The sequence below is a fragment of the Pinus tabuliformis genome, chromosome 8 (genome assembly GCF_031772625.1).
Source record: "Pinus tabuliformis cultivar Carrire ecotype Pingquan chromosome 8, CPIR1, whole genome shotgun sequence".
Lineage (NCBI taxonomy): Eukaryota > Viridiplantae > Streptophyta > Pinopsida > Pinales > Pinaceae > Pinus > Pinus tabuliformis.
The window spans coordinates 1,418,344,509-1,418,357,317 of NC_142294.1; the positions used below are offsets into that span (position 1 = coordinate 1,418,344,509).

The 12,809-nt window shown below is 39.4% G+C and overlaps 2 protein-coding genes across 2 annotated transcripts; both read left to right on the forward strand.

Annotated features, from left to right (window-relative positions):
- The first annotated feature begins 2,169 nt into the window (after positions 1-2,169).
- Positions 2,170-3,671, forward strand: LOC149240907 (endoglucanase 23-like). Its single transcript, XM_089367396.1, has 4 exons — positions 2,170-2,337; positions 2,452-2,544; positions 3,193-3,354; positions 3,541-3,671. Exons 1-4 carry the CDS (start codon positions 2,185-2,187, stop codon positions 3,661-3,663), a joined length of 531 nt encoding a protein of 176 aa, XP_089223522.1. The 5' UTR covers positions 2,170-2,184; the 3' UTR covers positions 3,664-3,671.
- Positions 3,672-3,936: 265 nt separating this feature from the next.
- LOC149240908 (uncharacterized) lies at positions 3,937-4,420 on the forward strand. Its single transcript, XM_089367397.1, has one exon. The coding sequence runs from the start codon at positions 3,973-3,975 to the stop codon at positions 4,354-4,356; it is 384 nt and encodes a 127-aa protein (XP_089223523.1). The 5' UTR covers positions 3,937-3,972; the 3' UTR covers positions 4,357-4,420.
- Positions 4,421-12,809: the final 8,389 nt, after the last annotated feature.

A 12,809-nucleotide genomic window follows, 5' to 3' on the forward strand; every position in this document is an offset into this window, starting at 1 on the left:
TGATGACAGCTTGGACATGCCAATCTAGGTTTTCCTTTTTCCCATTTGCAAATAATTGTGACATCCATTTACCGATATCAGGAGTACCATTCCGTGATGATATTACTCATGCCATTGGAATCTCATTGTGATGATCATCAAAAACCATTATGGTGTACAATTGATACTGCATTACAATAAGAAAACAAGACTATAAGCATATAAGAGGACGACATTGAAATGAAGTTGAATAAATGAAGTTTTGGTAAATATGTTTACCCCATATTTATTAGTGTTGAAAGTGGAGTCCATTGATAATATGTTGTTGTGTGAGTGTTTCACCATCATTGAAAGCATCCACTTAGTTTATATGCCTATAATGAAAGGGATGTTTTTAACAACATCTTGTTGTTGGTAGAAGAAAAAGCTCTCTGGGCACTCACTAACCCAACAATCCATGCTCATTGGATCACTTTCATGCCTCACATACTCTAGCCTTTTGATATTATTGTACATGTTTGACACATCTTTTCTTGTCATAAAAGAATCTCGAGGTGACCCTATGAAGTAATCACCAATTCCATACCTTACATCAAAGATAATTTTGTCCCAAATCATCGTAGCATTATAACCATCACGAATCAAATCTTCAACAATGTTTCGTATATTCTCTGTTAAATGCGACACAAAATGGAATTTCTTGGGCATGTCATTTGCATCATTTCCATGACAAACCACATTTTTCTCATCAATATGTCTGCATGTTGTATATATTAAAACAACATCATTTGGTCTAAGAGCAAGTCGTCGCATAATAAAGTGACACTGACAACCAACTTTAATGCTGTGACGTGGAAGACGTTTTTTAGTTGTAGATCCAGGTTCAGCTACATTGCTGGCTTGTACATGATTTGGACCATAGGCACACCAATATCTGGTGATCAAGAATTTACAAAAAATTAAATAAAATATTTATGCATGTTTGACATAGTGAACTTAAAATCAAAATTATATATATATATACACAGAGAGAGAGAGAAAGAGAGAGAGAGGCTCACACAACATATTCTAGATATGTTGAAGCATTTGTCTTCTTGATATCCTTCACATCTTTAATTCGTCGAGTTTTAGCAACAAATTGAGTAGGTGTACTTTCCCTCAATTGCTCTCCACTTATAAAATCCTGAAGTCGACAATATGGAATAATCGCGACTTGGTCTCCTGCTACTTCTGTCCATGTCAAATCTTCCGCTGAAAACTCTGTCATTCCTTCTGGGTCCTCAACCTCCAACTCATTGATGAAGTCCCACTTCTTCATTATTCAAATCCCTGTACAAATGAGCGAACACGAATATTGACTAAACATATGAGCAACAATTCATGTTATAAATATTGAACACCACTTGAAGTGCAATTTTCTGTAGTGTGTGCAATTTACACTCAAGACCCCACTAGATATAACCACATTTAGAGCATAATTCACTATCTCCCCTTCATATTTTTCTACCCATACACAAAACAATATTATAGACTTTCAAATGCTTCATCTTGGTATAATCAATACATTGCTGAAAGAAACATAACAACATGCAAAATCCGCTGCAAAGAAAATCCAACAACTCCTTGACAAATATGGATCATGACATGGGTTTATATTCCGAAAACCCAACCCTATTACTGAAACCTTTGTCTATGTAACTCAATTTTCAACAGAACCCTCAAGCAAAGGTGAATTTCCTGAAAGAGTTGGACAGCCAGAATGCCAGGTACGGTGTTTATATTCCACAGCCTGTGAGAATTAATGCAATCTTATGTTCCTAAAAGTTTGAATGTTTCACTGCCCTTTTGACATTAGGGCTCATGTCAAATGAGTAAGAAGAGATTTGGAATTGTAGCTCATCTCAAGGGAGACTATCCATATCCTTAAGGTGTTTGTTTGACAAAGCTCCCCTAGTCTGCAGTTTGCAGTAAAAAGTACCAAGTAACACCCCTGTTTTCTAATCTGAAATAGAAAAGAAGAAACAACCACCTACAGCCATAAGACATAAAATTGTTTGACGAAAACTCTCACTGAGAACTTCAATAAAAACTCAGAGATTTATGGAAAAAATTAAGGTGTTTCCATCAAACCAAACCAACGCTCGCACCCAAAACTCCATTTGCAATCCAACTGCAGATCACAATTGTTGGGAGAGACCAGAAGACATGGACACGCCCAGGACAGTTTACAAAATCACCAAAGACAGGCCTGGCTCAGATGTTGCAGGTGAAACAGCTGCGGCCTTGGCTGCTGCATCCATTGTGTTTCGATCGTCGGACATGGCATATTCTCAACGTCTTCTCAAAACTGCAATGCAGGTAAATTCCATACTCCAGACTATACTAATTCTTCAATAAATCAAGTCTAGTGCTTATCTGGTAGGTGGCTGACCATGTTAAAGCATGAATCCTTTCTTTCACTGCTTGCAACAGGTCTTCCAGTTTGCAGACAATTATAGGGGAGCTTACAGTGACAGCCTCAGAGCAGGAGTGTGCCCATTTTACTGCGACTTTAGTGGATATCAAGTATGTGGATTTATGTTTGCCTATCCTGAAGTTGGTTTTAGATTTCAAATCTAGTTTTCTGAAATATTTTAGAATCTGATAGATAGGAATAAAATCAATTGTTGGTTTTACTTAACTCAGGTTCATCCAATTCCAAAATATTCCCAGAACTTACTCGCTAAATAAAGATAGCAAAACATAACATTCCCATCGCTCATATACTAACAAGACTTTGTGGTATACTGGTCACTATATGAATATGATATTAGAAACTTACATGGCATTGTGGGCCTACTTGTCATTAATATGAATATGATGTTGCAGCTATCTCTCTATTGTGGCATATCTCATTATGTATTTAAATATCATATCTGAGTCAGAATTTGGTAGATTCACCATGTCTTCAACTCTAGATATGTAGTCTCCAACTCTGCTACCTTGTTCTAGGTGTCAAACCTGAATCTCTGCCACAGTCTCTCATGTAGTGAATACACTAGTGATACACATGAAAAATGTTCTTGTATAATGCACCTCACTCCTGTGATTCATAGGTCAACTTGATCAAGTAGACCCCACACAGTTCTTTTCAATAATTTTAATTCAATGCTAAGCTGATCTGTAAAAGCAAAGAATGTTATGGTAATGTGGTGATGTATTTTCTGTTTGCAGGATGAACTGTTATGGGCTGCAACATGGCTGCATAAGGCAACAAAAGATCATTCCTATATTGACTACATTCAAATCAATGGCAAGACTCTGGGGGCTAACGAGAACATTAATGAATTCGGTTGGGACAACAAACATGCTGGAATAAATGTTCTGATATCCAAGGTGAGTGGTATATATATCACCTGCAACCAATGGACAGGATCTGATTTACCCCAACAACATCCATGAAGCAACAGAATTTTTGTGTTTCATACATATATCATATTTTTTATTCCATCAACATCTAACAATGGGATTTTACCTTGAGAATACTGCTTATTTTATGTTTATCAATGTTGTGATGTTTAGGAATTCTTGCTGGGGAAGGTGGGCTTCCTTCAAACATACAAGGGACATGCTGACAACTTCATTTGTTCACTCTTGCCAGAAACGCCTTATAGGCATGTTGCACACACACCAGGTGAATTATAGTTTGCCAGTTTACAACACATATTTGAATTGGTTTCTGATCCAGAGATCCTAAAATTATGTTTCTATAACAGGGGAGCTGATCTACAAATCAGGAGGAAGCAATATGCAACATGTGAAGGCTGGGAGGCGGTTACCCCTCCATTAAATTCCTATATAAACACACTTGCCGGATGCCCTGTGTTTCAACAGGCACCGGTTGGTTCGGCCTTTTCTGCCCCCGTTGCTCTTTTTTTTTTTTCCAGTCTCAGGGTTCTGTATTTTGCATATATTGTTTTCGTTTCGTCTTCTTGCGCTTCATTGTTGTAGAAAATGGCGTCTTTGGTTGTTCAGGTCTATGATTTAAACTCAGAATCGCCAAAGAATATCGGCACCCATCCATCTTCAGAAGATGTTGCGATGAGCGTTTCTTCGCCAAAATTGGAGCATAAATCATGCCTCTGCTCTCCCACTACTCACGAGGGATCTTTTCGTTGTCGCTTTCATCGATCGTCGTTTGTTTATTGGCGTAAGAGGCCCATGCCATCGCCAACGTCAACGCCCACGCCCAAGCCTACAGCTAATGGCGTTGTAAATGGAACAGAGCAGTCTGTAGAATCTCAGTCAAATATAGCAGATGCCTTCTGTACTAGTGGCTTGACCCTTGATAATCCAACCTATGTAGAGGTGTTTCAGGATGTTGTTTCATCAATGTAATCTGGCCACGAAATTTTGATGGTAGATTTTAGAATATCTTAAGAATGTCTTAAGGAAATAAATGAAATATTCATATAGGTTCAGAGTTTTGAAATATTCTGAAATCTGATTTTGAAATGTGCGATCAGCAATTGAGTTAAACTTGGCGGATATAAATAACTAAGCAAAACAAAAAAACATATAAATAATTAAGCAAAACAAAAACATATGTTTCATTGTTTCCATCTCAGAGCTACCTTATTTGCTGAAAATATAAATTTCTTTCATGCAGTATATATTGGAATTTTTTCAGAAAAAATCACAATAAATTTCTTCCATGCCGTATATATTAGAATTTTTCGGTCCAGCAGAGTTCCAGAGTTCCTCTTGTACAATCTCAGACGGCCACAGAAAGAGATAAATTAACCCATCCTAAACAAATTGTCTTCATAAGGGATTCAACACCGCGAGCGGACCTGCGAGGTGAGCGAGCACCGTGAGCAGAAGAAACGAATGCCTGTAGTGCAGAAGACCTGTTCCGGTTGCGCGAATGGAGCAAATGAATGTTTGGCGCGAGGGATCGTTTGAAATTGCACAGGCGTTGGTTGCCAGCACAGCGGGTGCCCGTTCGGAGGTGGTGGGTCACCTGTTCCCGGAAAAAATTGCCGTCGATCTCCCGAAGAATCGTGGATGGCATGGGCATGCATGGTGAGGCAGCTATCGGGTGCATTAAAAGCCCGATAACAGGCTGGTTAGCTCTTGCCAACGACTCCGACGAATAAACCATATAGGACCCCGACAGATGTTCGAATGGCGTGCATGGTAAGTGGTATTAATTTCAATATGAATTTATTACTGTTCACTGGACCGTAAGTAGATCCAACGAAGATTGAATTAAGACAAACGGTATGGTCGTAACAAAAATATTTACAGTGACGCACAAATCTCGCAAACAAAACCGCTGCTGACATCCTTTAGGCAACGCAACGGGCATACGACGACGCTAGACGTTACGAGAAAATTTATAGCAAATTCTCAAAGTTAACATTACAAAACAACAAAAATTGGTTGCTTACGACAAAACTAATAAGTTTTAGTCAATACTATATATCTCACTGTAAAACAATGACATAATAAATAATTACTTGTACTAAATTTACTAATTAAACTAAAATAAATACAATAACATAATAAATAATTACTTATACTAAATTTACCAATTAAACTAAAGTAAAAAGGAAAATACATAAGCAAACCCCATTCCCTTTCTTAACCTGGCTGAGTCGTTGGTGAAATATTTCACCATTAGCCTTTACTTATGACATGTTGTTGCTTTTTTATTTTTTCAGCTTTTATTTATAACAAGGTTTTAGCATTTTAATTTTGTAGCCTCTATTTATGGCATGTTTTTGCTTTTTACCTTTTTCAGTGTCTATTTATAGCATGTTTTTGCTTTTACATGAATGGTTTTTAATCATGAAAAATATATTGCCATAGAGAGGTTGGAGGAAATAAAAACCATCTTTATTAAATATATATAGAATCCAAAAGAGGGACGTGGAAAATAAAATACTACATATATATAGAATTCAGAGCATAGAATCCAAAAGAGGGACGTGGGAAATAAAAACTATCTTTAATATATATATATATAATTCAGAGCATAGAATTCAAAAGAGGGTTATTGATGGCGTGTCAGCTTTCCGTCCTAAAAAGCTGTCGGTTCAGAGCGATTGAAAGTGATAATAGAAGACAATCTCTCACGCAGAGCAACGCTCTGGTCTCATCTTCGTTTTTTTTGTACTCTGCATTGCATTGGTTTGCATTTTTTTCTGTCTATTTTTGTTTCTTTCATTGCATGGCCATGCATTTTGGACTTTGACAGTTATTAATTTTGGTTGGTTTGATTGTAATTGGTGTTTTTTTACCTCCAGTGTGTTTGCATTGTTTGACTGTGCAATCTTATTTTGTTGCTCTTATGTAAAGGAGAAGAATGCTAGAGATGAAACCCTTGTTGTCCATTGACAGGGAGGAGTACATATGCGATATATATCCTAAAAAGCTGTCGGTTCAGAGCGATTGAAAGTGATAATAGAAGACAATCTCTCACGCAGAGCAACGCTCTGGTCTCATCTTCGTTTTTTTGTACTCTGCATTGCATTGGTTTGCATTTTTTTCTGTCTATTTTTGTTTCTTTCATTGCATGGCCATGCATTTTGGGCTTTGACAGTTATTAATTTTGGTTGGTTTGATTGTAATTGGTGTTTTTTTACCTCCAGTGTGTTTGCATTGTTTGACTGTGCAATCTTATTTTGTTGCTCTTATGTAAAGGAGAAGAATGCTAGAGATGAAACCCTTGTTATCCATTGACAGGGAGGAGTACCTATGCGATATATATATATATTACTAACAAGTTTGTACAGTGAAAAGCCGCATGGTAGATAATGGCTATGTATAGAACCCAAACTGCTCAACAGCTTTTATTCATTATTTCCATTTCACGGTGAAGCCGTGGGAAATCCCAAGGGCTTTGCAGTGAATTTGGGGTGATGAGACGACACGCAGGACAAGAATTCGAACGTGCCAAAGGACGTTCGTATACCTTTTGCCTCGTTCATTCAATCAGGATAGGTAAGTACCGATTCTTCTTTCTCCGTTTCTCAAAAACTTCGGCATCCTCTCCGATGATTTCTCTGTTTACTTACAATTCAGTGATGCCCTGAACCTATAAGCGATAAAGATGCCGCAGGTAAACAACTGATCCCCCAGAGGATAAGGATTATATCCCTGTGTGCATCCTTTGCCAGCGCTTTTTTATATTATTTAGTTGTATGAAACCAGAGTAATTGTTTTATTGTATTCTTCATACGGTACCAGAGGTTAACTGTATTTCACAGTCTCAAGGGTTTTAATCTTTTGCCTAGGGCAACAATAGTTGTCCGACAGTCTTATTGATATAGATTATCTGCAGCTTTTCGTATTTTTTTTGGCAGTTGTTTTCTTATTGCTAAGTTATTTGTAATAGATAAAGCAGTGACGAGTGGGGCTCGCTTCAAGGAATTGAACATGGCAGAGTTTAGGTTTGTTCTGGTTTATTTGAGCCGCGATTATATATTTATCGACTCTCCCTCTCACAAATCATTTACTCTAGAATTGCAGGAAAATGAACGAAAAATACTTGCTGGATTGCATGAGAAAGGGCGGAGAATACTTACTTTGGTCGCTTAGAGGACACGAGGGCCCGTCGTACTTATTTTGTCCGTGAAATTGAGGAGAGGGTATGAAATCACAAGATCTTGGTGGTCTCCATGAGGTCTTTTCCTGCTCATTTTGTGTGAAGTTGGCATAGGTATGTGCCATATCACTGAATGGTCGCTCGCACAACCTTTTTCTTCCGTTCCGTTTAAGTCAGCCGCTAACCCTGTCCAAGATGGTGGTTAACCCAATGAGAAATCTTGCTAAACAGTAGTAAAATAACCATATAGAAATCTGTTCTGCCAACATTCACTAAAGATGATTCTTAAAAAAGGTTAGTCGACAGTCCTATAGATTATTAGTTTAGTTCTGAGTTTTGTTACTTGTGTAGTTGCATTTGTTTGCTTGGGATTTTATTTTGTTGCAAGAACAGAAGAAAAATGGGTAGAGAAGAAACCCATTGGAGTGGAGGAGCTTGATAGCTGATTTGGTCTGCTGGAGCATAGTGACAACATCTTGAATATTATGCCTTCTCTTGCCTATACCATCCTTTACCAGACAGAGTATAAGGTAAGTAGATCAGTAATCGATGTGATACAATAAGGACAGAATATGGATGCGGTCAGGATGGGTGATAAAGCGGACGGAAGGAAAAGGTGAAGCGCCTGTTGGGAGAGTCGTAAGAGTTTTGTAAGTGTTGTTTCAATTTTTTTTATTGATTATTTCAGTGATAGGTTAAATCTTTTTATTGATTATTTTGATTTTAGAATGACACTTGTTTGCTTTTGATTTCTATGAGAGTGTTTGGTTATTATTTTTGGCTTGATTGATGGTTCAAATTGAACTCTTATTTGCAATAGGTTTCAAGGGTTAACCATTGAGGGAAGAAGACGAGACAATGGATGTTTTTGTTTCAACCTAAGAGGCACCTGATTTTTCCCTAGGTAGATTTCTTTGTTTGGGTTGATTATATCATTTATCTTATTTGCAATAGGTTTCAAGGGTTAACCATTGAGGGAAGAAGATGAGACAATGGATGTTTTTGTTTCAACCTAAGAGGCACCTGATTTTTCCTTAGGTAGATTTCTTTGTTTGGGTTGATTATATCATTTATGTATAATCAGAATGGCCCTAGAAACTAATTCCATTTCAATATTTGATGGCAGTCATTGTAGAGATGTGATCACATGTCCAGGAAGGAGTGATGATGATGAAGAATATGACCATAATACAAGTTTAAATCAGGTAGATACACATTTGTTAAATTATGGTATGTTCTATGCTTAGAGAAATTTACTTATTTTTCTTTTTATTAGTCACAGATTAGCAATTACATATATATTAAGTAAAGTGCAGATAGAACATTAAATGATTAGTAGAAAATAGGCCAAGACAAGAGGCACAAGATGTGGCGGTTAGCGAGGGACAAATCCCAATGCGGGGAAACCTTTTGACCAAATCTTCTTTTATCTTCAATAGTTCAACAGAGAGAAATAATACAAAATCTGAATTCTGTAATTTTATATCAGCAGCAGCAAACCCTAGATCAACAAAGTCAAACTTGGTCAAACTAGCTAAAATTGACCTCTAAAATACTTGGTCAATTTCCGGTCAACTTGTCCTCAAACAGCATGAAGAAACAACCTTTGAACAGCCCCAAAAGTTCAGTCAATTTGCAGATTTTTGAAGTCAACTTGCAGCCCTAAACTAGGGCAGTCAACACCGGTCAAACTAGGGGTCAGATCACCTCGATTTTCGTGTCAAAAATTGCGGCCTGCCTAAGAGAGGCAAGCACACCCAATCTGCACTTCTGGAAGGTCAACACTTGGTCAACATTGGTCAAAGAGATGACCTGCTGCCTTAACGTCCTTCTTTCTGCATCTTCCTTGCCCTAGGATGTCTTCATTTCAGCGACACATGTGAGAGAGAGAGAGGCTCCTTTTATGCGTAGGAGAGAGAGGAAGAGAGAAGATGAGTGAATTGAATTGTCCAAATGACGAGAATGCTCCTTGTATTTATATGCAAACGTTGAGGTTGAATAGACATGACTATTGGGCTTCTGAGCCTACATAAGTTTGCTGGCCGACCTTGACAATTTGTCCATAATCAAAATAAATTCATATCTCCATAAATACTTATCGGAATCGGATGATCTTTAGATCAATCCTACACCTCTCGACGAGAGGAATATATGAAAAATATCAGAAGCCATAAATAAGGTGATCCACATGGAGTTTGGCGCTAGTTGCCAATTTTAACACTACCTCTCAACTGGGGAGAACTTCATCTAAAATCCGTCAGACCGTCGCTGCTATCCATCCATCAAATGCACTGTCCTATACAACTTGACCCCACTCTGCTTTGCTCTGCTCGAACTATGAAGAAGAAGAAATGATCGAGGATGCATCATACCATCCTCCACTGACCCGAAGTCAGTCTTAGAGTGTGAACTACTCTCACTAATCCCAGATCGGTATCATTGATCCCAGATCAATGGAGATCATCCTAGAATAGGGAGTACGGTAGATACAACGATGCGTCCATTGATAGTACTACTATGGTCCCTATCTTCATTTCCCTACTCATTGATCAGATGAGAGGTACTTCCCATGAGTCCCAGACTGCATGGTTAGGATGCCTCGACAGGAGAACTAATCACCCTTTCCATAGGAGAACGAATCATCCTGTCCAGTGGATGCCACAGGGAACTAATCATCCTGGCCTACAGGAGAACTAATCATCCTGCTTCACAGTCGCCACGGAGAACGAATCATCCTGGCCCACAGGAGAACTAATCATCCTGTTCCACAGTGGCCACGGGGTGTCACAGGGGAAGGTTGAACCTTTAGCCTGTACATAGTGCACCACCAAGGGACGGTGAGTCGCCCTGTGGTCACGTGTCGCTCTAAGAAGTACCCCGCGCTCCCCTGGAGATCCCAGAGCTCCCAGAGCTCAATACATGATACTTGACCCTCATAAGAGGGTCTCTGAACGACACCAAGTCGTTCTCGGAAAGTCAAGAATTTGACCTTTCGTAGGGGCTTTGTCAAAATGTCGGCTACCTGTTCATCTGTACTGATATGTTGGAGCCTTATTGCTCCTCGCTGCACCATATCTCGAATATAGTGGTACCTGATATCGATATGCTTGGAGCGATCATGAAATATGGGATTCTCTGATAAACGGATCCCATTATGGTTGTCACACAGAATCACGGTGGTATCCAATGTAAATCCAAATAGCTCACTGAAGAGCTTTCGCAACCAGACTGCTTCACAGGAGGCCATGCTAGCAACAATGTACTCTGCCTCGGTGTTGTTCAAAGCCATTGACTTCTGCTTCCTGCTCATCCAGGATATCGAGGCAGATCCCAAAGAGAAACAACACCCAAAAGTGCTCTTTTGGTCCACCACACTGCTCGCCCAATCAACATCAGTATACCCAAGTAGTCTCACATCTCCGGCAGTGTATCTCAACCCATGAGTGATTATGCCACGAAGATATTTCAACAGATTCTTGGCACCAATCTAATGTGAGTGGTGAGGCTCAACCATATGTTGTCTCAATGTGTTGACTGCAAAGAATATATCCAGATGGGAGTTCACCAAGAACATTAATGCTCCGACGAGTTGACGATACTCGGTAGCATTTCGTAAAATAGGTCCGGTAGCACTACCACTTAACTTCTTGAAGTCAAGCTCCATCGGGGTAGTTACGGGCTTGCAGTCCACCATGCCGAATCTCTCCAATATCTTCACCACATATTTTCCTTGAGATAGGAAAATCTCCCCTGGATTCTGCCAGACTTCCAGTCATAAGAAATAGTGCATAAGTCCTAGGTCTTTCATCTCGAACTCAGAAGTCAGCTCCCTCTTACATTCGTGAATGAGACGGTCTGCACCTGTTAGAAAGAGGTCGTCAACATACAACACCAGTATGAGAGGTTTGTCATCTATAACCTTAAAGTAAAATTTAGGGTCGGCTTCACTCCTAGTGAATCCCAACTTTATCAAATAGCTATCAATCCTCTCATACCATGCTCGGGGTGCTTGCTTTAACCCATAGAGGGCCTTCTTCAACCTGCACACATGAGATTCTCGATCATAAATCTCAAATCCTTCGGGTTGCTCTACATAGACCTCCTCTTTGGTCGAACCATGTAAGAACGCAGTCTTGACATCCATCTGATGTAGGTTCCATCTTTGCGAAGCAGCAAGGGCTATGGTCGAGCGGATTGTGGTATATCAAGCAACAGGTGCAAATATCTCGTCATAGTCTATACCTTTTTTTTGGGAGAAGCCACGAGCGACAAAACGAGCCTTATACTTTTCCACACTTCCATCAACTGCATGCTTTATCTTGTAAAGCCATTTTGAAGTGACAACTGCTTTGTCCTAGGGTCTGGGGACCACATCCCAAACATCGTTTTTCATAATGGACTCATATTCCTTGGTCATAGCATCCTTCCATACTTGATGCTTGACGGCATCTGTGAATGACGAAGGCTCATTTTGGATGATCGTGCTCATGATGGTCAGGTATCCCTGATACTTGTTCGGCTTCTTACTTTCACGGAAGGTTCCTCGGGGTGCAATGTGTCCTTCAACATCATCAAGTGTCCTCCTAAGCCATGAAGGCCTCTTCCAAGAAGAGGAAGGCTCTTGCGGAGGAGGATCAATAGGATCCATAGGTTCTTCCACATCGGGCATCGTCTCATCTTCTTTTTCCTTCGGTTCCCTAGTGTCAGCGTCTTTAGATCCCCTTAAAGTAGGAATATTGTCTACCTTGCTAAGAGCCATATCTTCGTCAAAGGTGACATCATGACTAATCTCAACTTCCCTTTGACCAGCTACATAGATTCTATAGCCTTTAGTATTTTCGCTATAGCCCACGAAGATTCCTTTCTTTCCAGATGCACCCAATTTATTCCTTTTTTCTTTAGGCACATGAAAATATACAGGGCTTCCAAAAATTCTAAAATGAGATACGTCAGGTTTCTTACTGGTGAACATTTATTTGGGAGTCTTGGAACCCAATGATGAGGGCATCGGTTTTGTACATATATGGCGGTATTTGCAGCTTCGGCCCATAGAAACTTCAGAAGTCTTTGATCATGGAGCATAGCATGGGTAGCGTCCACAATTGTACGATTCTTCCTTTCTGCCACACCATTCTGTTCAGGAGTATATGGTGTAGTAGTATTCCTCTTAATGCCAACCTCTTTGCAAAAGTCATGAAACTCATTGGATTCATATTCAGTCCCATTATCAGTCCTTAAG

Bases quoted from the DNA above. Each gene is read 5' to 3' on its own strand.
- LOC149240907 (XM_089367396.1), top strand. From the start codon at position 2,185: ATGGACACGCCCAGGACAGTTTACAAAATCACCAAAGACAGGCCTGGC. The intron at 2,338-2,451 runs GTAAATTCCATA...TGCTTGCAACAG, and splicing joins TTCTCAAAACTGCAATGCAG to GTCTTCCAGTTTGCAGACAA. The intron at 2,545-3,192 runs GTATGTGGATTT...TTCTGTTTGCAG, and splicing joins GCGACTTTAGTGGATATCAA to GATGAACTGTTATGGGCTGC.
- LOC149240908 (XM_089367397.1), top strand. From the start codon at position 3,973: ATGGCGTCTTTGGTTGTTCAGGTCTATGATTTAAACTCAGAATCGCCA.